Source organism: Thunnus albacares, chromosome 17 (genome assembly GCF_914725855.1).
Source record: "Thunnus albacares chromosome 17, fThuAlb1.1, whole genome shotgun sequence".
Classification (NCBI taxonomy): domain Eukaryota; kingdom Metazoa; phylum Chordata; class Actinopteri; order Scombriformes; family Scombridae; genus Thunnus; species Thunnus albacares.
The window spans coordinates 18,060,460-18,086,322 of NC_058122.1; the positions used below are offsets into that span (position 1 = coordinate 18,060,460).

Below are 25,863 nucleotides of genomic sequence, written 5' to 3' on the forward strand. Positions count from 1 at the left end.
GGAAGGGGCTGGGCTGCTTGGCTTCAGTCCCCTGCTTCCCATGGTTCACAGATGAGCAGCACAATGCTGTCGTAACAGGCAGCTTAGCTCATGAATAAAACATAACCACAGTATTAGTGCTTAAAGATGTCTTTTCATTCCCAGTTTGAATCACGAGGTAGGTATATTGAAGTTTATATGTATATGATTAATAATAATTTCTGTGCGCTGTTATGCTTTTATCGCACTGGCACATGCACAAGCACACAAGCAATTATGCTGCTCATCAGCACATAACCATACACACATATACACACATACACACACCTCAGTTGAGCCCCTTCAAGATGTTCCCAGAGAAACCCTGAAGCATGAACTGTGTATATTTTCAATAGTTTTTTATTAATATGTGCTGATACAAGGTCGCTCACACCTGCGATGATGCAAACACTCACAGAAAATCATCCCCTTTGGCCCAGACAGCTGTCAAAGCAATGACTGTGAGAAAAAAGAAAAATAAAATAAAACAAATTAACATCATTCCTCAATGAAAATAGAAACAGAATCAAGGTTTTAGATCACAAATGTCTCAGCGGTACATGATAAATTATCAGTTTTATATAAAAATCACAGAAAGCTCTGGAAATGGTGCCATATGTTGAACTCACAATGTCAGATTGTTTCTACCATTTCCTACAGCCTGCTACGTAAAACCCAAGCACCCGATAATTTATTCCCACAAATTTAAGCATTTAAGGGACTTCCAATACTGACCAGATTCTACTGTTCAGAGCTAATTAATACAGCCCTTAGCTGATACTCCGAGTATCCCATTCACACCTGCTATAGCCAGCTATTCCACTTCTGATAACGCACACAGACTGTGATTTTTCTGCCCCATGGACCATCATGGTATGGAGATCACTACACATGCAGGTACAGTACAGCTCCTCCACACTCTGGAGAATAAGGAAGAAATACAGTAGAAATAACCATGCCTACAGATTCAGCCTGCTCCCGCCTAATGTGGATGGATGTTAACATGTAAACAGCAAACCCACTTCAGTGTATACTGTTATTTAAGACTACCTACCCAACTGAATGTATATGATATACTATATGACTGTGTGAGAAAAGATATGTTTGTTTTGGTTTTGGACCTGAGGGTCTCTTTGTAGAATGGGCCTTTCCAGGTTTAACATTTGGAGAACCCCATCCTCTGTTAGTCCTACCCTGTTCATCAAAAATGGCAGCTGCCCTGACTTAATGGCACAGCTCCACATATACATATTCAACACAAAAGAGAAACAGCACAATCCTCATCATTGGTGTTTATGCCATACCCCTACATATTCTTAAAACTACTCTATATACTCTCTAAAAGTACTGTATAGTAGTCATGTGGACACGTAACAAGAGACCAATAACAAAATAGTACTACTTTATCATTGTTTACATTTGCGTTTTAAAAATCTCTATAGGAAAATCCAGTTGCATTTGTTAGCACTCTAAAAATCTCGCTTTAATTGGCTGATGCGGCAGTGGATTCTTTTTCACATTTTTTTTTTTTTTTTAAGGAAGCATCCGTTAGACCAAACAACAAGCACGTCATCGTTCTCCCTCTACAAGCACATTTGTTTTATTCTGTGAACAAACTTGAGATCTGACATGCCAGCTTGATCAATTTTAACCGTAATGTGATAACCTCTGGACTACATACCACCAACAGAAAGCCATCTGAAATAAAGCAGCGCATTCATCTTCTTATCTCCAGATCCGACCCTGCACAGCCTCGTTGCAACCCCCTCCTCCTCCTCCTCCTCCTCCTCCTCCTCCTCCTCACTGCATCCTCTCGCTCTCACTGCCTATAGCTATGAATTTGTGACATCTCTGCTGTCTCCCTCTTGGGCCAGTCTTTGCAGACATAATGACCCTCTACTGCCCTGCTGCTGGTGAACTCACACACCAGTATCCCATCCGCCCTCCTGGTGTGATCTAGGCCACACAAATCACAAATCAAAAATAAAAAAAAAAAGGTCTGTGTGTGAAAGGGTCAACTGCAAGTGAACAGACTGTCGGCCTGCTGGGACCTCTGCTGTCTAATGATAGACTGAACAATGCCACAGCTCACTCTCCACTGACACTAAGCTGCAGGGGTGAGACAGCACTGTGTCAAAGGTTGGGCATCCCACTTTTTAAACAACTTCCCACCAAACCGCTGGAGCACACGTGTCAGGCTTGCCACCGGCATGGAATGGGAATTGTGTCAACCATTTGCACACAAAGAGGGAAAAAGAGAGCCGGAAAGAGAGTGAAGGCGAAAACACTGCAGTAAATTAGTACCCACGGTGTTATTATTGTAATCAGAGGTTTGGAGGGTTTTGAATGGTTGAGAAACTCCCGTTGTGTGAGCCTTCGTCCGACAGCGTGGGCCGCAGATGTTCTACTGTATAATCACTATCATTTACCACAGTACAGCACTCCTCTGTTTATTGAGATATTAATCTGGGATAAACAAAGCTTTTGACAAAACAAATTAACACTCTCAAAGAAGTGCTGCACTAATGGAGTCCATTGAGATTGATATTAAAATGCGGATGAGATGTGGGGTGTGAGGGGGTTGGGGGAGGGGAAAAAAAGGAGCTTGGAGGTGTTGGAAAAAGAGAAGCAGGCCCAAGGTGACGCACATTCCTCCTCTCGTGGGGAGTGTCAGGCTAAACAGTGTTTCTCCATGGGGCAGGTCCCAGCTGAGCACCGCAGATCAGCATCAGCACATTATGTCAAATACAATAAGGGAGGGATGGAGTTAATGGTGATGATGGTGAGAATGATGACCGTCTTATGTGAATTGTTTTATTTTCAGTCCTGCTTGTTAAAATACATTCAGTTGTCCTCGGTCGACTAGTGAGCACTGTCTCAGCACAGTGCTCCACCACTGAGCCATAAGATCCGTGCTTCACTTTGTCCAGCACTGCAGCAGAGCAGAATACATGTGCATATTGTCTTTTTTTCATTTGTAAACACAAACTCCCAGGTTCAGCTGCAAAATCCAAGTCATGTACCATCAAACCAGTATTGCACATGTTCCCCGTATGGCTCAAGTGATGATACCGGGGCCTTCTTTCTGAGCCTCACCGTGCTCTGCGGCCCATACAATGTTACTTACACAAGTTATTTGAATAACAGGAATAAATGGTGACAAATCCTTGTAATCCCTTCCCCTTGTCTGTCTTTAACCCTCTCTCTCTCTCTCTCTCTTTCAGCCCCAGGAGCCACAGCTAAAAGCTGTCCTTTGGGTTCTTTTAGAAGTGGGACAGTCAGGCCCTAGCCAAATGTCACACTGCTGTGGATGCATCTATTTTCTGCTCACGTTCCATCCACACATCACACTCTTTTCGCTTGCCGCAGGTTTACGAGGGAGGCAGTCAGAACAAAAAAAAAACAAAAAAAAAACCGCCATGAATAAATCAATGTGAATAAACATTCAAAAAACATACATAAAACTGATAAATAAACCATAACAAATACCTATAAATAAATCGCAGAAGAAGGCAAACTCTCAGTTTTTTTTTAAAGGTCAGACAGATTGCAGCTGGATGAAAGGAGCCTCATGAGTGGCTCTCTCTTGACAGCTAATTTCTCAAATGTATCGCTTGCATAAGGTGGCATATTGGAAACATGTTCTTCCCGATCAGTCAACCCTGCTTGTCATTTTCATGGTATATGGTTATCTCATGTCTCCCGAGGCAGTCTGATTTCTCCTGTCCTCCTTGTACCTGAAGAGCAACTTCCATTTGACGTGGAAAACTAATGGCAGCTCTCTGAGATGAGTATCCCCCCTTGTATGACGTGCATTCAATTCACGTCACAAAAAATATAGCCTTTCAAATGCGTGTGCACTTACAAAAGTCTGGCGCATGGCAAGAACACACACACACACACACACACACACACTGGACACTTAACACACAAACAAGCACTCTGACACATTCATACAGTCACACACACACATGCACACATGAAATGAATGAATTGTCACATTGGGCTCTGGAGTAATGCTGAAACTATCTTTAAGAAACAGCAAAATGCAATATTCTCTGATAGCAAAACAAATGTCATTATCATTCATGCTAAAAACCCATCTTAAAAGTAAGTAATCTGGTTATACCGGTATCTTCCAAATAATACAAGAACAAACCAAATCACTTTATGGATGCTGTCATTCACCCACAATGCTTTATCGTGCCTGTGAGGCACAGTATGACATTTGACAACATCTATCTCGCTTGCCCCACACCTCCCGCCCCTCGCTGCCGAAGGCAATTCCACCCTGGGAATGTCAAAGGTCAAATATTAACAACATGTAATGAATTATATTACATAAAAATTGTGCCAGGATTTTTTAGTTCCATTTTTAATTTGTATAAATAAAATCTACTACACATCATAAATTCTCTCACTCTCTCTCTCTCTCTCTGTCTCTCTCTCTCCATTGGATTTCACTGAATGGCACAGTGCTGGGGCACAGAAGAGCGAGAGAGCGAGAGATCAAGCAACAGGGGAGAGAGATAGAGTGTATCATTCAGGTCACAAACTCCAAAACATTTTATTTTTTTCTTTTGTTGGTTTGTTGCAGTACAAGAAGTCATTTCTCATAGTATTTGTTACTTTTTGTTGCTTTTGATCATCTGGTGTCTCTATTTACATAGTAGGAATAAAGTAGATTCATGTGTGGTTCCTATGTACACAGTTATACCAAATGGTCGACCAGTGCGTTTGCGACATTTACAGTCTTGCTTGTCACAACCACACACAGGAAACAAGTCCACTTCATCTGGCTAGGCTCTAACAGCAAAGTACAGGGGGGGAGGGAGCGACAGCGGTCCACACTCGCAGCCCCCAGAGGATGCAGATCCAAAGTCAACAAAATGAATACTCTCTCCAAAATGATAGCAAGGCAGTCATTTAACTTTTCAAATGCCTAAAGCAAACAACCAGAGAGAACAGTGGAGAGGATTGGCCAGTCATATGGGTGAAGGTTCTCCTGCTCTGGAGGGGTGATGCAGCGCCTCCGCCTCTACTCCACTTCTGTACATAGTCGTCGATTCACAGCAAGAGAAAATGAAGGCAACTACACTTAATCAGCTTCCACTGCCTGCTTGGAACAAAAGCTCTCACTCCCTTTTACTTAGATGGAGTACTGTTTTCACTTTTGATGTTCAGTAATGAGCACTTCTGGATAAGTGAGTGTATGCATGTGTGTGTACGTGTGTGTGAGTGCGTGTTTGCCTTGTGAATGTTCTAGTTTCTGTTCTGGCTCAATAAAAGATATTTTTGGCAACAATGAAGAGCTTTCTTTGAGACATTTTTTAGGTTATAATAGTGTACTATATTCCCTGTCTCCACAGCTAAGTACTCCTATCAAATGATGACTCAAAAAAGACCTATGGATGGTACGAAAGAGAAATGAGATAAAATATAAAATGATATTCCCATCTCCGGAGGCAGGTCTGAAGAGAAATTACATAAAAAACTTTAACAAAGTTTAAAAGTTTTGAAATATCTGAAGGTAAAGGGGGTGGATCGGTACATTCAGAGTGCTGGACTTGGCCTTAAAGTACCAAAGGAACTGGGGAGGACTCAGGTTGGAGAAAGTGGATGAATGCTCTGCAGGAAAACCCCCATCACTCATCTCCATAAGATGGGGGAAGGTCAAAGATAAAGGCTGCTTCTGCAGAGTCAGCCACAACTCCCCCTGAAGGTCACTCTGTTTGCTCATCTGTTAGTTAAATAAAAGTCAAGAGAAAGAAAGGCAACCAAACAAGCAGAAAGTGGAGAGACGTGAGAACGAGATGGGCTAGGAGGCGACAATGGCCATCACATTAGTCCCCAACTTCTTCCTTCAGGCTCCAGTCACAGGCTGGTGACCAGTTGCATTTGTCCGTCTCCCTCGTTGTGGGCAGGCTCCTGAGCCTGGTGTCCCTCCCCACTCGGTCTCCGGGGTGGGGCCTGGTAGAAGGTCTGCATGGGGGCCCCACGCGAGCCCAGGGCAGGCCTTCCGGAGCTGTAGTACAGCTCCTCAGGGGGCTGGGCCGAGCGGGGCACCACCTCCAGGGGCTCAGGACTGCTGTCAGGGTAGGGTGAGTCTCGCAGGTTGGTGATGCTGGTGTACAGGGAGTCACGGGCCGGGGAGTCAGGCGCTCTATTGCCTCCCTGCCCGCCAGCACTCTGGCCACTGTGGCCGCTGTGGCCCAGGCTCTCGGTGAGGTCAGCCGTATAGCTCTCTGACTCCTCTGGATCGCTCTGGTAGAGGACTGACTGGGCACGTTGCAATAGCAGGGGCTCCTCCAGAGCTTTATAAAGCAGCTCCACATCCTGCGGGGTGCGCTGCCGCCCGTCTCTCAGAAAGTCCTCTTCTTCATCCATGCTTATTGACGGCTCTGGCCCAGTCCCCGTTGTGCCCCCTCCAACTCCAATGTGAGGACGTCCCCTGGCCAGGCTGCCACACACCCTGTCCCCTACATCACCTCCTCCACTTCCTCCTCCAACACCACCTCTCAGGTTGTTGTGTACAAGCTCAGAGATGATCATCTTTTCAAAGGCTGCGGCATCAGAGAGGTTTCGTCGGATGCCACCGCCTACCAGGGCCTCTGAGCCGCGGGGATTGAGGAGGGGCGGGGGACTGTCTTCACCCCCGCCACCTAGGAAATCACAGCTGCCCCCGCCTCCACCCCCTGGGCCACTGCGCAGGGAGTAGCTGTTGTTGAAGTTACCGTTCAGCGGCAGGGTTTCCATCCCACAGGGGTCGCGGACTTTAGATAACGTGCTCTCTGGACCCAAACACAAACATAAGAGAGACAGAGAGCAGAGAATTTCAGCGTTATTATCATACAGTAAGATTCAAATGTCAGTAAGAGAAGAAGAACAAATATCAGATGGTAAAATTTAAGCTGGAGTAGTTTACAGTGATGTGAACTGACGTGAAGTACGCTTACTTGGGTCACGGAAGGTTCCTGTGCATCCAAGAGAAAGTCATGTGGAGTGAATAAAATGAAAGACACAAGTCAGTAAGTGTCCTTTAATGATGCAACATTAACTTGATGTATTCGTTTTTAAGGAATTTTAAATAGGACCCATTAATGGAATAAAAATCCATCTGCCCCTTCAGCCTTTTCTCTGTCTCTTTCACACTCTCACGTCCAACCTCCAAACTCTTACCGCAAACACAAACATACGCACAGTCACATTAACTCTGATTTATGCAGACTTAGTGTTGCCACAGAAGATACATCGGATATTTATTTACTACTGTCAGTGACACCTGGATACATACATAATTCATACAAAACCCAGTAAAGTATAGCAGTAATGTTTATTTCACGACTTGCCTTCAACACACCAAAGATGTGCTTTTTCTCTTAAATTACCATCACAGAGCAGAGCAAACACCGCAGCCGCCCAAAAAGTGAGAGGCATGTTCAATATTAAAATTTAATGTGTAGTATGACTTTAATCAACGTTCTTCTTCGGTGGTGGTGTGGGTAATTAGACATTCTAATGAAGTGCCCTACTTCCTCTCCCACTTTCTTCTAAAAATGTCTTGGCTGCCAGGCCTGTGGCCATCAGGCTTGACGTATTGTGCGGAGAGGCTTTAAAATATTTAACAGAATCGCCGCCTCAAATTTCAGTCCTCAGACACAAGGCCTGATACTCTGCGGGTACGTACTCTGCCAGCGACCAGCCACACACGTACATGGTACTGTTGTTGAGCAATTACAAGAACATGTCTAATTTAGCAGTTATGGCATCAAATGAGTAGACTGGGAATGCAGCAATGCAGCATTGCAATAAAATATCGGGCTGTTTAAAGAGTCCCACTCTGAGATAGAAGCAAGCAAACACACACAAACACACACACACACACACACTCACACACACACACACACACACACACACACACAGGCACTTACAGTGAGCACTCACACCTGACTGACCTACATCCAGATGGACTGTCCCTGGCCACTGAGCTGCCTGATACCTTTCTACGGCCGTCATGATTTAAGCTGACTATTTTTCTCTGCTTGGCAACAGGAAAGCTGTCCTCAAGATTTCTGGCAGACACAGCTGTACCTAAACTTCTAATCAATTTGTGGCTGTTCTCATGAAGATTCAAGATCTGACCAGATGGCTGGTTAGGCTGTAGGCACTGTTTGGCTCTGTTCTGCTCAGCCTAGTGAATCAGTCTGACAGCTACATAGTCTGAAAAAAACGACACACAAACAGGCACACACACGCACACATGTGAACACTCAAAACACAGCAGCGAGTGTGTGTATACCATGTCAAACTACTGACAGAGCAACAGACGATAAGACAGGAAGCTGAGCACATAATACACACACACTGACAAGACTGTACACACAGACTGGCGCGTTCATGAAAAGCTAACCAGTAGAGTTGAAGACACCAGGTGAGGGCGGGGTGAAGCTCTCAGCCAGCAGAGTGTTGTAAGGAGAGGTACCAGTGCGAGTCTGTAACACCGGGTTCGTCAGGAGATGGTTGCCCATGGTTGCTGCAACACACAAACATTCAAAAAATGTATATTACTATTATCATAAATAGGCTCCTAGCTTCAAATGTAAGCAGAGAAAACACAAGCAAAAACACTGCAAACAATAGTTGTAAGACTCAGTAATGACATCTGGAATCATAAAAATACTTAGTGTTTATTGAAGATTAAGACCCTCTTTATTGTCATTTGTCAGCACTCATATATATAGATATCTACTCATCTATATATATAGAAACAAAATTTATCCTCTGCATTTGACCCATATTATACAGTAGGAGCAGTGGGCAGCCACGGTGCAGTGCCCGCGGTGCAACTCCAGTTCTTTTGCCAGTGGTCAACTCTAACATACATTTCTTGGATGGTGGAAGGAAACCAGAGCACCCAGCGGAAACCCACACAAACACGGGGAGCACATGCAAACTTCCCACAGAGAAGACCTGGGGCGGCCGGAGTTCGAACCCAGGACAATTCTTGCTGTGAGGCAACAGTGCTAACCACCACAGAGCCACCATGATTATTCAGATGGGGTTATTTTTGTTATGCCTGTGCTTTATGGAGTAATGCATTTCACAGTGCTGCTGGTTGTAACCTTTGAGTAAAAATACAATTGCAGGGGAAAGGTACTGTTTGGAGCATTCTTTTTTTTTTTTTCTTTTGGCCACTGACAATGTAGTCGGAGGGGGAGAACAGTAATGCATGCCATTATGTAGTCTAGGGGTGCAACCATTGAAACAGTTAATTTCACAGTGAAATGTGAATGCCACTACAAGACAAATATAATTCAAAGAAATGGCACACTGAGAATGTTGTATAATGCCCATGTATGGCTCGAGCCTGAGGCAACTCGAACAGAAATGCCATGAAATTAAAAATAGGACAGCATGACGGAGAGTAGTCCAAGGCTAAGTGCAACCTTCAGGTCTCACGCCTACCGTTCATCACATAGCAAGGGAGCAGGGAATTGTAAAAAATAAAATAAAATATGCACTCACACACAGCTATTTATTTGTCATTTTCCCTCCTCTTACACTTCCCGTCTATCTTTCTGGCATGCCACACAAACCCCTCTCCCTCCATTCTCTGGCTTGTTCTGCTGTGTCGATTCAACCACATTTTCTCAGTTTCTCATGCCAGAATTTTTTTTTTTTCAACAGGCAAACACCACCAAATTAGTTAGGATTAGTTGTTCGTGTGTACCTCATAGGAATATCCTGTAGAAAATTAAAGGAACTAGCTCTAAGTGGGGAGAGAAAGTAGGGCAAGGGGAGTCATGGGAGGCTGTGTGTGTGTGTGTGTGTGTGTACTGCGAGCCTCGTCTCCTGGACACATTACTATTGTCAGGAAGAGATTGCAGTTCATAAAGAAGTGAAGTGGAGAAATCAAAGAGATTCCAGATGCCAGTGATAACAACACAGCCTCTCTCCTTTAGATTTGGCCTCCTTAATTACTCCTCCATGATAGCACCTCTCTCCCTATCTCTCTTTTCCTCTCTCTCCCTCTCGCGCTCCCCTTTGTCTTTCACTTTCTGCCAACTGACAAACTTTTCTCAGAGGCACAGAAAATAAAGGCTTCACAGCACAGTTGTTTGTGTTTGACAGCGCACCATGGAATGATCCACAATGTGCGTCTCCTCCAGGCCTGGTGATTGCTCTATCGTGACGAGGCTCCGGAAACCGACCCGCCCGCCCGACCACACACACACGCACGCACGCACGCACACACCTCTCATCCATCTAGCTCACTCGTAGCACCCCTCTTCCTCACCCCCTGCCTTGCTCCTGTCACTCTCCTCAATTAGAATAATTACCCCCTGTTCGCTCACACGCTAATCAGTTCATTAAAAACAAAATGGATGAAATTAGCATAGAGAGTGACGGCTGATTTAGCAACTGCCTCTGTGTCATCATCAACACCCCCCCCGCCCACCCCCCAATCTGCAACCTGAGCCAACCTTGATCGTCTCGGTGTCACTGACGCCACCAGTTGCTGAGGCTGAGACAATCAGTGACTCCACACACATTATTCACGTCTTTTTCTCTTAAATTACTGCTAGTGCCCTGCAAAGAGGACATGGGATTTGATTGATCTCACGCAACTATAAAAGGCTGAGAGGACAGAGTTCAAACTAGGGCTGGGAACCACAGGCTTTCTCATGATACAGTGCTATCACAAAATTTCGCTATAATGATGGTTTGAAAACACATGCGTCTCTGTGATACACAATATATTGCAATGTCATCTACATTTCTGTGTAACTTACGTGAAAACTAAACAAATAAATATCAAATAGATATATACATATATATATATATATATATATATATATATATATATATATATATATATATATATATATATATATTGACAAAGCAGGAACCTTATAAAAGAAAGGAATTATGTCTGTTTTGGCAATATGTACATGAGCTGAATTATCAATAATTTATTGCAAAATGCCATGACACAATATATGATATTGTGTCATGGTGATACTGATTTTTTTGGTCTAGTCTTTGTTCAAATCATAGAAATCACAAAATAAAATGAACAAATAAAGCAAAGACAGATTATTGAGGTTTGTGGGATCCTCTCTGAGCCTTTTAACATCACCAGTGGAGTGCCTCATGGCAGTGTACTGGGCCCTACACTCTTTTTGCTTATTATTAATGACATGAAAGTAGCCAGCAACAGTTCTTTGTCATTTTACGCAGACAATTCAACTATCCTGGTATCTCATAGGGATAAAGAGAAGATACAGGAAATATTAGTTGATTATTCAATAAAATAGGAAATCAAATCGGAAAAAGGCTTCTTGTACGCTTAGGTAAGACTAGGTCTTTTTTGGAATGAGAGTTAGGCTAAGGAAGGACTCTGACCTGGACATTAAGATTGATGCCGTGTTAGTAATTTCAAAATGCTGCTATGGCCTAAAGGTAAATGTCAGATAAAGGCAACCATACTGAAAAGAGTCTGAAATTATTAGCCTCCTGTCTGATCCAATGTTATTTTGACACTGCTGTTAGTTCATGGCAGTGGGCCCTTATAGACAGCTTTCAAAGCTTTCAAACGGAAACTTCAAGAAACACAAAATAAACTGGTGAGATTCATCCTTGGCATGGAATAATCTACCTACTTTAATTGAGGAGCAGCCAAACCCTCCATACTTTAAAGCACAGGCTAAACAATGGCTGCCATTATAATAGAATGAGAACATCTTAATGTGGTTTCATAATCTAAACTTGAATTCACTCATATTTACATCTCTAACTATCTGTATTTTATGATGTGATTTCCTTTGTAAATGAAGTGTCTTTGATAATTTTTACTTTTGAAACAATTTTATCAATTGTTTCAGCCCTAACTTCTAAGATATTTTTATGTCAGACACTGAATGCCTATCTCTGTCTTGATAAAAGTTGGAGGACTGTGTAAACACCAGGAACGATGGAAAAATGCCCAGTATATTATTGTTCTATTGCTGACAAAGCCCACAATTTTTTTTAATAAATATATTAGAATGTGGTCAATAAACCAAAACCAAAAAACTCTTTCTTCTTTTCACTGCAAATGGCTGCATATTATAACTGTTTCTGATGGTTATGGAGTCGATAAAGGATTATTCTTTAATAAAAGTGATCCAAGATGTGTTCAAGTGTATTATTTTTCTTAAATAAAATGATTATTATTGACTTTAAACCATTAAAAATTAGAAATACACTTAAACCTTCATAATTACAAAAATGGGAGTTTATTGCGTAGGTTTTTGGCAGGAACATTAACTCAGTAACGCCAACTACACACCTACACACACATTCACATAACAGATATGTTATGTGAGTGTGAGCGGTCAAGCCAGATACATTTCTGCTGTTGGTAAGTGCTTTCACTGACCAGTGGCCGTCATTGCACTATGAACTGAAACCCACCACCCACCAAGTTGCCCTCACTCCATGTTATTCAATTTAAGATATTGCTGCTACTAACTGCTGTCCACTGGATGCAAGACAAGCTGGATCATTGATTAACTTTAATACACAAGGCATGTGAACATACATTACCGTCATATGTGCACATTTAACACTTGTTATAGCATGGCTCTGTTCACTCCAGTCCCATACTTTGTGCATGTCAATAGTTAATGTCTATATGTGTGTTAGAATCTATGTGTTTGTGTGCATTTAAGCGTGCATTAACTCAACAGAGGGGAAGCAGAGCAGCAACAGAGGGAGGGCTCACCACGGTTGAGTGTCGGGGTGCTGTTGATATCTCCCGCCATGAAAGAAGATTCCGTCTGCTTCCGAACCGTGTCGTTCCACATCCTGCGGATCCGACTCTGGAAGAAGGAGCAGAGCGCAGTGAGTGGCAGCAAACAGACAACACGTTAAATATAGAAACGCGGTGGGTAGACTTTGTAACTCAGTGGGGCTGCTGTAATCAAAACTGCAGGGCTCGTTCTAATCCACAAAGAACAATAGGCAAACACGGCAGACAAAGAGATTGAGGCGTCGAGTAAAGAGGCACACAGCTATGTCATGTTATCATGAGGGGCACTAATAAACTCGAGATGTGTAAGACATGATTGCAGTGGCTGATACAATTGTTCTTTGGAAGCGTCTTATTACATTGTGGGGAAGCTTGTTTGTTGACTGTGAGAAACAACTGTCAGTGTGTGTATGTCTCTGTGCCATTGCACATATGCCAGCATGTACAGTATTTCTGGATATCTCGTACGGTGTCTGTGTCTATATATAGCACGTGGAGTTCAAAGGATATCTTTATTAATTAGTTAATTAAGCACAGGGCTGCCAGTAATGGATAGACGTGTGGCAAAGTAAAATTTTCCCAACAGAGGACGTTGGCTGATTAGACCAGATTTGTAATAGAGGTGTTTAATCAGCAGATTATATATCACAATGTAAAATACTTTGATACTGCTTCATAACTAAGAACAAAATGTAATGTAATGTACAGTGTTTATTATTGGAAAGTGAGAACAACGTGACTGTGGGATGAGAAGTTAGGTAAGTAAGTGAATTTGAGTTGTTCACAAAGTAATCGGTGAGTCATTGGTATTGATCAGCAATCAAACCTCCGCAGATACACTCATTTTGTACTTCAGAATCTTACATAACAGACCTTTTTAAACAAGGTGAAAAAAAATGGGTGAGAAAATTTCCCTTGTTTCCAAAGCAATTTATTCTGTTTTGACACAATTTTTGGCAGAGTTGTAAAATAAATCAGATACTATCAAGAAAGTCATTTTATTCAAGAAAATTGATTTTTCGTTTCATTCTACTGAAACAAGCTGATTTCCACTGAAAGCAAGTAAAATCATCTTTCTGCACAGGCAGATTTACTTTTCATTTGTTCTCAGAAAAAACATGATTTTAAAACCCAACAGTAGCCTTATTGATGTGTAGAGATGAACAAACAGGTGTGCATGCTGCTTTGTGTGTGCCTTCATTTATGTGTGTGGGTCTGTCTTGCCTGCACCTGTCTGTGGGCCGCTGCGTGGCGAGCTTGGCTGCCACTGTAGTAGCGGTTGTTGGCACGCAGACCCGAGTTCTTCAGGGAGCCGTGGGAGCTGGTGGTGGAGGTGCGGCTGCAGCAGTAGGAGTGACGCAGACACTTACTGTACTCCTTATGGACCTGTGAAAAAATAACACCACCGGCACAGCAGGCAGGTTTTAAAGCCACTCGTAAACACAAACACTTAGTTTCAATAACCTGGACCCAATGTGTAGCAACAGAGGCTTTTAACAGAATGCTATAGCAAAATGTACTTTTTTGCAATTACTCTATATGCTGAACACATATGCTGCCATTTATTCATTGATCAATCTTAACGATATTTCATCTGCTTATTCACAATAATATCTATAACTCTAACATTACTCTTGCATTATTACCTTCTTCTGTAGGGCACAGTGGAAGATGAAGATGAACATGCCCTGGAAGGCATTGAAGGTGGTGAAAAGGTAGGCCATAATTACTGTGTTTTCATTGATAAAGAGGAGACCAAAGGCCCACGTCAGCCCCAGCAGGAACAGCAGGGCAATGGCCCCCAGAGCCCATGACCTGGTGGAAGTGGAAAATAATAATTTAATTTTAATTGACATGATATACAGGAAACCCAAATCAAATTAGAAATTCATCTGCCATTGTAGTCTGTCATTATTTTATTTTTTCAATGTAAAAATAAATACTAAGTGAACTCACTTAATGTTATCCAGGCGGCTGGAGTCAGGTTTGAGTGCTGAAGAGTTGCGTATCATCTTGTGTAAAGTGATCATGAGGAAAATGAGGTTGAGCTAAGGAAAGAAGATAGGGAGAATCAAATAAATGTGCAGTGAACCATATAGTCTATTCTAAAATACTGACTTTGCATTGTTAATAACCTCACAAAGGAAGCATGGTAAAATACTTTTGGTTTGACTGCATGATATCAAAATATTGAGGGGAATAATACTGTCTGACACTAAAGCTAATACCATAATAACAAATGAAACGGGTCCAATGAAGCTCCAGATGAAGTAGTTATCCACTCGCAGCCAGCATCTGGAGTGGCAGAGAGGAGAAGAGAGAGTTACAAACAACTGAGCTCAAACACACTCAGACATGTGCACGCACACACACAAAAGAATACAGGCAAGCATGCACACACAATTTCCCTGTCTCAGCGGATTATCTTATGAAGGCTAATCATCAGGCTTTGGCTAAGTGTGTTCAGAAAAGCCAGTCCGCGGGGAGGTGCAAGAGCCGTTCACACAGCACTGCATATTACATTTCCAGCTGGGGGAATAGCATAATCCTACTTCGCAATCTGCAGGTGCAAAAGGCCTGTCTTCACACGTACGCTTTCTTGGTCCCATAGCTCCTGTAGTCTATGGCCGCGGAGATGCCCACCACCAGTGCGGGGAAGCAGTAGCCGCACAGATAGTAGTACTTTTTACGGGAGTACTCGCTCTCAAAGACCTCCACCAGCATGAGATAGAGTTGCACACCCTCCAGACACATCCAGGAGAAGGCAGCCAAGAAGAAGAAATGCAGAAGGCCAGCAAAGATGGGACAGGCAATCTGAGGATAGCAGCCAGGGAGAGAGTAGAGAGAGGAGAACAAGAGGAGGAAGGGAAATATTAAGATGAAGGAGCAGAAACAGTTAAGATCAAGGCATATACCTGAGTGAAAAACAGGAGAGGACAGAACAGAATTACTATCAGGTAGTAGTTTCAGACATTAATAGAGGAAAAATGAAAAACTGCCCCCCTGAGTGACTGGCTCTGTGCATATAATTTAGTGGTAATTAAATACTAATTAAATTAAATACTAATTTTGTTATAGAGTAACGTATGTAATCACAAACACAATGCCTCAATTTCGGTAAAAAGTTCACAGTCACCACCCAATAAAAACATTGTGTATTGCTGTAACTCCCTATTTCATGTTCAAGCAAAAACTTAAGCTGATCCTATGAGTCATAAGACGTGTCAGCTGAGTTTTAAAGGAGTGATGTACTGAAAAATTTGGGGGATATAATGATAAAGTAATGAGTAATTACTACACTTTTTTAAGAGAGCGGTAAAAATCTTTTTCAATACCTTTTCAAGAAAACAAGCCTAAACCTATTCATGAGCAAGATCCTGCACAACACCCTTCGAAGGTATCGGGCTAACGTGTTGCTACGAACTCACATGGTAATCTGTCTTGTCGATGCCGATGAGGAAGAGCAGCTCGGCAATGAAGAGGTTGATGCAGAGGTTCTTGTGGATGGTGTTGCGGTCGGTCTGCAGGCCCCGCAGGAAGCAGAAAGTGGAGATACAGATGGCTAGACACACTAGCGAGATGACTATCCCCACCCAGGTGATCACAAATAGGATCAGTTCGTGCATTCGCCCCTGGTACTGAGGTCCAGGTGGTGTGGTGGGTAAACAAAATAAGGGGGTCGAGAATGTGGGGGGAAAAAAAGGGGGTAAAGAGAGGGCAGAGGGACGTAGTAACACAGCAGAGTCAGACAAATAGAGGAAGTGAAAATGTAGAACAAAGTGTTTGGAAGACAGCGGGATGAGATATGAGGAGTAAGGAGACAGATATGAGAACAGTGGATGGAAGAAACAATAGGGGGATAGATAGACAGAACAAGGGGGAGGGGAGAAAAAGACCAAAATTGCTTTATTTAATATTTGTAAATATATGCAAGGAGCTAAAGTGTAGAGACAAGAGAAAAGATGTCCTGAAAAAAAATACATGACATTCAAATTCATGTGAATGTCAGCTAGAAGTAGCAGGACATGAATTTGTAAGCATGTGCCTCCCTGAATGTCGGAGTGAAATAAGGGAAAATTCAAAACAAAGAGCTTGTCAGCCTTGAGAGGGTACATTAATGTGCATGTGTGTGAGGGTGTGTGACTGAGAGTGAGCGAACGCTATTACTCGCACGAATTAATGTCTGCATAAATTACTCGCCTTCCATTTTAACCATGTGTCTGCCACGCCCTTGTTTACTCACATCGGGTTCGTGGTGAGCCATGAGCACGGCGAAGTTAGTGAGGTGGCTGCAGGAGCAGGTGGTGTGCGTATTGTTGGTGTCCAGCAGCCTGCAGCCCTGCGAGGACCACTGGCCTGTCATGGAGCGTTCGGAGTAATTCCAGAAGGAGCAATTTGGAGTGTAATAATTCTCCAACTGCAGAAAAAGAAAAAAACAAAGAGAGAAATAATGGCAAATGTTGATGACGGTTTATGTGTCAGAATTTAAATTAAGCATGATAAGGATTAAATTAAGCCACCTGTAGATGTTTGAGTGTGAAGACCACCGGCTCGGTGAGAAACACTCTGCTGGACTCTTTATTGATGGAGGCAGCGATTACATGGGAATTAACCGCCAGGCGCTTCCGGTCATGGCTTGACCCAGCCTCCACTTCCATCTTCACTGTGGCGTTCTCAGTGGACAGGAAGGATCCCAAGTTTTTATACAGAATGAACACCACCTTGACTTGTCCTGCATGAGAGCGAAGAGAAACAGAATAAAAAAGAGACAACGGGAGGAGAAAAGTAAAAGAAAAAAAACATGTTAAATGAAAAAGGAGATACAACTAAAACAATAGAAGGAGGGAGGAGGAGGAGAAGGGAGAGGAAAGAGAAAAAAAAAAGACCAAATACAGAAATGGGGGCATAATATGGTAATAGCAGTGAGAGTGACAGAGATAGAGAGTGGGGAGTGACAGGGTGAGCGAGAGGGAGACAGAGAGAGAGAGTTAGTGAAGGTTAGAATGATGGTAAGGACCGTTTCATTTTGACTGGTGGAAGAGAGCGAGATTTAATGTGGAGGGCAATGGAACATTCATCCCTCAAGCATTCACAGATCTCTTATTATTCCATATGAATATTTCATGTGCGTTTGTTTCAATCATTCTAATCTCGTTCCCACTGCAGAGCCGAGCGGAGACAGAAAACAGAAAAGGGTTGGGGATGAGGGCCACGGAGGGAGGAGGGGAACGACGGAGAGAGGGGGATGACAGAGTGGGGGGGTTGGAAACCAGAGAGATGAGAGAAGGGGATAAGATGGAGGAGAGACGGAGCGAGGGAATGGAATGGGGAAGAGAGAAGAGAGGGAGTGCTGAGATTGCTCTGTCAGACTGGGGCCGATTGTAATCTACACGCCTCCCCAGCTATTCTATTAAGACTGCTGTTAAGAAACCATCAAGAAAAGAAATTGTCTCAGCGCTTTTGTTAATCTGATTAGCCTATTATTATGAACCAATAACGTAGTCAACTGCATGCAGACTGTTTTAAGCTCGCATGAAAATGCAAATGGAAACATAAGAGAGTGGGATGCACAGGACAGTACAATTTTTCAGTTGTATGCCTGAAGGGTGGGGTGGGGTAAGGGTTGCTGACCGTTGCGACTGTACTGTTTGATAGTGGAGGCTGAAAGTTGAATGGTGCTGTCGCTGGCGTAGTTCTGTGGGAAGGACAAGTCCTGCAGGTCCATCTCTGTGTTTAGAACATGCACCTCGAGATCTGATGGTGGAAACAAACATTTTATTAACTCCTCTGTGCTGTCAGAGATGTAATAAACAGTCAAACTTCACTTTATTCATAAGTGCACCCACAATTAACACCTTTCTTACCAATGCTGGGCGCTCGGTCAGAAAAGCGATTCCCATACATGTTGTTGGCCAGAAGGAAAGCTCCTTTCTCCAGTACGTCCAGTAGCATGGTAGCAGTGTGAGCCTGCTCTGTGCTGTTCATGTCCTGCCACGACTCCAGAGCCTCAGGACGTAGCAAATTATCCACTGTCTGCACCACCGCCTGACACAAAGCATTTATTACTATTGCTGGGAACATTTTACAAAAAGATACACAAAGCAAAAAACGAGCAACAAACAAATCAGGAACTACCTAATAATTAATGAATAGCTCATAAGTAATTACAAACATAGTGTGAAAATGATGCTCCAAAAATGATCATTTTAAAAACATTAAAAAACATCTTTTTTTTAATTCTGTCTCAGCCTTGTGCCATTCATATTATGCTATTTGTCAGTTGGCTAGAAAGATATTCTAATTTACATGAGGAAACACAAAAGTGTTAAGTAAGATGCCTTGCTCGCAGCTATTCAGTATGATACTCTACTGTTTATAATGAGGCGGTAATAATTAGTTACTGGTTTTGTGCAATTTAGCACTTGATTCTGTGTAAATTGGGAAAAATTAATTAAGAAAGTGTTTGGCATGCAGATTCACAGACGTCCAGTAACTAATCATTAGACTGGTTTGTGAACAGCGCTAGCAATCTGTTTTGCTATTAGCTATTGATGAGCTATTGAGTAATTATCAGTGAGTACCTGATTTGTTTCTTACTCTTTCCTTGGTAGTTACTCATTTTGTGCACTGCATCATAACATGTAACCATATCACTTGATCACTTCACTTACAAAGTCACTACTATTCCACTATAATATCCTAGAAACTCACCATTCCCCTGCACTACATTTATTACTGTGCTATGTCAGACATATTACCAATTCTATTTCACACTTACAATTCATTTAATGGCAATTTTGATGGTTGTATCAGCTATGCAATTTATTGGAGTAGCCTGCTTGATGATTCATGTAATTCTCTTGCTCAGGACTCTCAAAATGAAGGATTGGCTGCTGTGTGGAATACAGAGCATTGCTGTTAATAAAATGAATTTAGCATCAGAACGCACTCTATCTGCTACAGAGGGAGAAAAAAAAAACTGAGGGTGTTTCTGTTTTATCCTCTGATCAGTGTGGTTATACTGAGCTACCTTGCAGCGAGTGACAAAAATAATGGTCTAGTTACAAACTATAATGCAGCCTTTACATTCATCTTGCACCAGCGGAGATCAGAAGATGGGGTGTCATATTACTGTATGCTGCAGACAGGTCAAGACACACAAAAGACTCTGTACTGCAGAGTGCCGCATTTCATCATTACAGAGAAGCATACACAAGGCCTTTTCGTGATATTAGATTACAGCTTTCTCAGAACCACAGATATTGCACAAATATTGAAAAAGCACAGAAGGGTATAGTAACACAAACTATTGCCTTTCGTACTATTGTCAAATTACATTTTTCTCAGAGCCAGAGATATTGTACCTTATTGTGTAAAACAATGAGGCCAAGGCCAATATTATACATTTAGGGTATATCACAGTGTAACAAAGCTAAGATTATGTCAGAGACAGATGCCTTCCAGATTAGCTAAAGCCATATTTAAAAGATATGTACACCATGAGCAATAGAAAAACGACAAATCAGCTTTCACTGCTCTAGGAAATACTACACCAACATTTAAATACTGTACCTGCTGTCTGCCAGGAGTTATACCAAAACTTACACACACTGCTCTTCAGCACAAACCAGAAATTCTATAAGTGATGATACCAAAGGCAATATAAATCATAATACAGAGCACTGAGCCAAAGGAATCTCATCCACAAACCTAGACTACCCAAGGATTTATCTTCCCTCAGTTATTCTAAGTCACAGAGCATTCCTACTCCACAGGCATGTAAAGCAGGCAGATAAAAGAGAAAAAGTACCTGGATGTAGGCCCGACAGGTCCGCTCTCGCTTCTGGAGCTGGAAGGGAAAAAAACAAAGCCTGGAATTAAAAAGCCGAACAAAAAAAAAAAAAAAAACAGAAAAAACTGTAAATTAAAAACTCACTGGTCCTTGCATGTGCACTAGGGGGGTAAATTCGCATTAACCGCAGCATTCTTTTCTAATCCTTCAAAAAATAATAGCATGTGTTTACTTATTTGTGTGTTTATACTTGCTTCTACCTTGTTGTAGTTCCGTGCAGCTGACTCCTTGTTTCCGGGCCTCAGGGCCTGAAGCTGGGCATCCAGTATGTCCAGCAGTTGCTCTATCAGTCGCACGGAGGAGCTGACATCTCCAGCCTGGATCCGACCTCGTGTGTGGTTCACCAGCTCACCAGCTATGTTGGCAGCATTCTCACCACTCTTTATCTATGCATAAACACACAAACGCACACATATTTACACACAGTGATAGTATAATGATGATAAAAACAGATCAGCTTTGATTAGTCTAATAAGTCTAATAAATATTTGCATGCACACTAAGAGTAAGGACACAGAAACCACATGTTTTGTGTTAGTCCTAGTATTAAAATGAATTTCACTTTCCATGCTCTTTGTTCAGTAATCGGATTTCCCCAGACCCCCTTCAAAGAAGGAGCTTTATTATCAGACTCTCTCGCATCATAGTAAACAAATATGGACCTTGTAGAACACATTGTGAAGTTTTTATTCTCCCTAGTGTGGTTTCACTTGGAAATCACACCCTTAGCAACCACTTTCCAATTACAATTGATTTTTGCCAAAAGGAGATGGTATAATGGATTCTTCCAACGATGTAACTTTTCAGTGTGACACTACTTACCCTTACAGGCACACACACACACTTAAAAAACCTTTAAGAAAAGCCGGTCAAGGGTATGCACGGCTGAATAGTCAGGTTTTCTCCAGCAGAAATATAGCTGCCTGAACCAGTTTACAGTACTCTAAGAGTACGCATCTTTTCTGAAATCTGACAGCCAAATTTGGGGAATGATCAGATTACTACAGTGTTAATAGTAATACAATTTGGTAATTTAAATAGCAGTGAGCTGAATTAAAATTATTCTGCATCATCTAGTGACCATGATGTTTAGCTACTGCACAGGTATGATGCATTATATGAGACTATGATGGAGAAATTGAAGTGGCAGAGTACTTTACAGGCTGCTAGGCCCTAAGCCTGATTTTAAAAAATAATTGAACCTAGCTGTAATTAAAGTATATTAGTGAAAAAAGAGAGTTAATTAAGTATTAAGAGCAGATGCCTTATAACGAAGGGCCAGTTGAAATGAGTCTGTATTTTAATCAGGCCTGTCTTGGAGATATGTTAATGTGTGTGAGGAGGTGGACAGGGAGGATGGTTGGGCACTGGGGCAAAGGAATGGGACAGACCCATGGCCAGGAGGCACGGCTTCAGGTCTCACCTTCTGGGCCACCTGGTTGACCCACGGGGAGGTGCAGTTACTCAGGTCAGGACCCCGCGGGTTCCACATGACCTGCTCAGCCAAACACTGGAACGAAGCGATGCCTGGAGACCAGCACAGGGAGAAGAAACAGGGGAGGGGGGAGTAATGAAAAGATAATAAGCGTTAGGTGTCTGCAATTAAAAAGGGGAAAGTGTGGAGGAGAGGGATAAGCACAAAAAAGTGCAATAGCTTTTTTAATTTTTTTTTCTTTTTTTACACAAGAAAAATGGAATGAAATGAATTTTAAAAATGCCATACTCAAAGTGTTTGAAGATGAGATAGAAGAAGGAGGTAGAGTAAAAAGTCTGAGAGAAAATGGGTCAGAAGTGGAAAAGGTTAAATAATGGAGTGTAGGGCAGTGAATAAGTGAGGGAAGAGAAAGGGAGGAAGAAGACGGCAGGGGTGGAACAGGCTTTCATGCTGTAAAAGGAATGGTTTAAAAGGAACATATGCACATGTACCACAAAAATATCACTCTGTGCACACAGACACACACCAAAGACATCAGGTATGATCCCTCACCGTCAAATAAAAACACCTAAAGGGAAACACCTTCCACCAACCCTCATTTCCACCTAGGTTTTTCTGTTTAGTTGTGAGGGTTCAGAGAAAGGACACCACACAGGGATAAACCCAGAGAAGGGTCTATCCGCTGCTGCTGACACAAATAACCAACGTCAAGTCACAAAGACAAGGCGGGAAAAAGAGAAGAGAGACCACGGAGAGAAAGAGAGAGAGAGAGATAGAAGCAGAACAGAAGAGTAGAGACACGACAGAGACAATGCAGCAACGCTTCACAGTTGTTGAGGGATCAGAGCAGATGTGGTGTTGCATTTCATTCCCCCTTTTTCTCTCTCTCCCACTGATTTTTTTTCCCCAGCTCTCCTGCTTTTCTCTATACTCTCCTCCATCGAACACAGATTGGGTTTGAGAACTCTGCCAAGACACGGCAATTAAGCCAGCTGCTAATTTAATGTTACTGCCATTTTCACAGAGAGAACATACAGAAACAGCGAAAGCCGTTGGAGAGGAAGATGGAGGGAGATGCCTTTTTTTCTGAGAGAGCTTTTTGATGGCTGCATGTTTAGAGGTATAGAAACTAGCAAAAAGGGAGGTGAAGCCTCTGTTGTCTAGCCTTTCATTTCATTATTCACCACTTTCAATCAGCTCTGTTTCTGTGGGAGATGAGCCTTTCATTTGTGGAGGACGGGCTTTCATCTGTGAGTCCTAGGGGATTGTGCCTGCTGGTGGGACCAATGCAGGGACAGAAGAAGACAACAGTGGAAAAAAACAAGTGTGAGAGCACAAACATGCTGATCACTTGGGCACACGCACAGAGATATATTGCCCACACAAATACCCACGTGAATGGAGGACATACAGAGGGGGTACATTTCAACATGAAACATATGTTGTTTTTTTTCATGGAGTGGAAAAAAATGCACACATGTTTAAAAATACACACATGCAGATGTCCTCACCGAGAGATCCTTTGGGACACGGGCGGTCTACTGTTTCTCCTCTCTGTGTGGTAGGCCACTGGACACCTCGAACCAGCTTGGCCTCACAGACATGCGGCTCCGGGCCTTGAGGAGGGCGGGGTGGCCGGCGGGTGACAGGCACAGTGGCTGTAATTGGCCGAAGATCAGGGTGCTTGTTGATGGAGCCGATTGGGCGTGATGTAGGGGCCAGAGGGCGGGCGGTAGAGGGGCTGGTACTGGAGGTGAACGGCCTGGCTGGAAGAGTGGTGGTCACTTGAGTAGTGGTCAGAGGACCTGAGGAAACCGAGAGTAGCATGGAGAGAAAGGAAAAAAAGAGTTAGAGGCAACAAATGAGACACAGTGAGAGACAGACATCTAGAGAGTTATAAGAGGATGCAAATAGAGTTTTGTTGGAGAGCACCAAAACCTTGAGAAAAAAAGCAAAAAAAAAAAATAAAAGAGAGATCAAGAGAGTGAAGGACAGACATATGTGAATGTAAGATGTAGCTCTGAAGTTGAGTTCAAAAGTTAGCCTCACAATAATTGGGGTGACAAATACTTTTTTGGGCCTCTCAAAGCCTGTTCTCCAGAGAGAGGAGGAGAAGCAGAGGAGGAGATGGAGAGAAGGCATCATCACAAGTCAGGAAGAACTTAATAATTGATCAAATGTATCAGAGAAGTCACCATCACTAACAACCATCCCTAATGTGAAGATAAAAGCAACACATCACAACTAAAAAATCCTAAATGATCAAACGCAGAGTCAATGCACAACTCTGTGAGTGCCGCTGCCCGTCTGTCTCTGCCTCGTCACTCTCTGGGCCTAATCCGAGCTTTATACAGGCCTTTATGCGGCTCAGATATACAGTACATCCAAACCTCCCTCTCATATTGATGGACTGCCAAAATGCAGTGTGATTTTCTCATTTCATCCTCTCCCTTATCATTTCAGAATGACTTTTTCATTATCCATGACACAGAGAAGTTGATACGAAGTGCTACAGCAGTTATACCTGAGAGGCTGCTCTTTACTGTAACTATGGCTGTGGATGGAAATATAATGATTTGGTGGTATCTGAGGTGCCCAAATGTCAGATAAGATGACAAACACATACAGCATGGGCTATTTGAAATGTTCCCTGATGAAGCAAAACACATCATACTCTATGTATTACTGCATAGTAAATTATATACTGGATCAGTCTGACTTAAAACAAACCAAAACTCTAATTCATAAATCACAAGGTGTTTCTTCATGTTAATAAATATGAAATAATGATAAGAGAGACAGTTATTGTGAGTACAGATATTATGTATTGGAAATACACAGATCTGCAAATTTGTAACCTAAGTGATATCTTCAGAAAGAAAACACTGTGGGGTCTGTTCTATTCAGAATATTTGCTGTCCGAGTCAAGAGAAGACAATGTTATTTTATTTGGAGTGTCAAGTGTTAATACTCAACATCAGCTGGGCTTTACAACTGCCTTGATCAATTGCTCAATGTTACAAATAATACCTTATTACCAACTTGTCCACTGTTAACCCTCATAGGTTACTATAGCATGAGCTCAGCAAAAACTAAATGGTCTGTTCAGTGGGACTACTTTTTGTGACAACCTCTTACTTTTCAAAATGTCTCACAATAATAGAATTAAAAAAGCAATTTCCCCAGAAGAAATGTGCAAATCTACATGCCACAAGCTTCTTTGCCAATGTTCACCCTCTATGTTCCTGTGTGCTTTTTGTGGAACATCTCCTTACCTGTGGTTGGATCTGGTGGTCCAAACTCCAGAGGGTAGCGCAGCACGTTATAGTTGTTCCAGACATAGAGCTGGTTGTCTCGAGGGTTGTAGTCCACAGAGGAAATATACTGGTAGGGATTTGGGAAAGGGATGTTGACAGGCTCCTCGCGGGCATGGTTGGTATTGTAGGCATACATCACCAGGTCACCACCTGCTTCGCTGTCATCATCCTGGTAGACGGACCGCACTGCGTAAAGCACACCACATGCCATAAAGGCATTGGATGCCATCCTCTTGTCAAAGCTGGTCTCCCAGGTGCCTTCAAAGCGCAGGGTGTAAGGGTTCACCTGTGCGCACAAAAGAAATGGTGAATTCAACAAAGGCTTAATTTATACAGCACCAATCATACTGTAGGTTACATAATGTATAAACGTATAAATTCAAAAGTCTTCAAGACTAAAAGCAGAGCAAGTCTCCTTTCCTTTAATTTCTCAATATCCTTTTTAATT

At 42.5% G+C, this 25,863-nt stretch overlaps 1 protein-coding gene across 1 annotated transcript in view; it reads right to left on the reverse strand.

Annotated features, from left to right (window-relative positions):
* Positions 1 to 3,522: 3,522 nt before the first annotated feature.
* adgrl1a (adhesion G protein-coupled receptor L1a) overlaps positions 3,523 to 25,863 on the reverse strand; it is a 67,273-nt gene continuing 44,932 nt past the window's right edge. The window contains exons 8-26 of the mRNA XM_044331893.1: positions 25,374 to 25,701; positions 23,610 to 23,903; positions 22,087 to 22,190; positions 20,864 to 21,049; positions 20,622 to 20,660; positions 18,676 to 18,856; positions 18,443 to 18,565; positions 17,332 to 17,543; positions 17,055 to 17,228; positions 16,240 to 16,449; positions 15,405 to 15,625; positions 15,040 to 15,106; positions 14,768 to 14,859; positions 14,458 to 14,626; positions 14,042 to 14,197; positions 12,785 to 12,881; positions 8,429 to 8,551; positions 6,975 to 6,992; positions 3,523 to 6,809 (exon numbers count right to left, since the gene is read on the reverse strand). Of these exons, the coding sequence (XP_044187828.1) occupies positions 5,893 to 6,809; positions 6,975 to 6,992; positions 8,429 to 8,551; positions 12,785 to 12,881; positions 14,042 to 14,197; positions 14,458 to 14,626; positions 14,768 to 14,859; positions 15,040 to 15,106; positions 15,405 to 15,625; positions 16,240 to 16,449; positions 17,055 to 17,228; positions 17,332 to 17,543; positions 18,443 to 18,565; positions 18,676 to 18,856; positions 20,622 to 20,660; positions 20,864 to 21,049; positions 22,087 to 22,190; positions 23,610 to 23,903; positions 25,374 to 25,701 (3,711 nt within the window). The 3' untranslated portion in view covers positions 3,523 to 5,892. The remainder of the gene's footprint in view (positions 6,810 to 6,974; positions 6,993 to 8,428; positions 8,552 to 12,784; positions 12,882 to 14,041; positions 14,198 to 14,457; positions 14,627 to 14,767; positions 14,860 to 15,039; positions 15,107 to 15,404; positions 15,626 to 16,239; positions 16,450 to 17,054; positions 17,229 to 17,331; positions 17,544 to 18,442; positions 18,566 to 18,675; positions 18,857 to 20,621; positions 20,661 to 20,863; positions 21,050 to 22,086; positions 22,191 to 23,609; positions 23,904 to 25,373; positions 25,702 to 25,863) is intronic.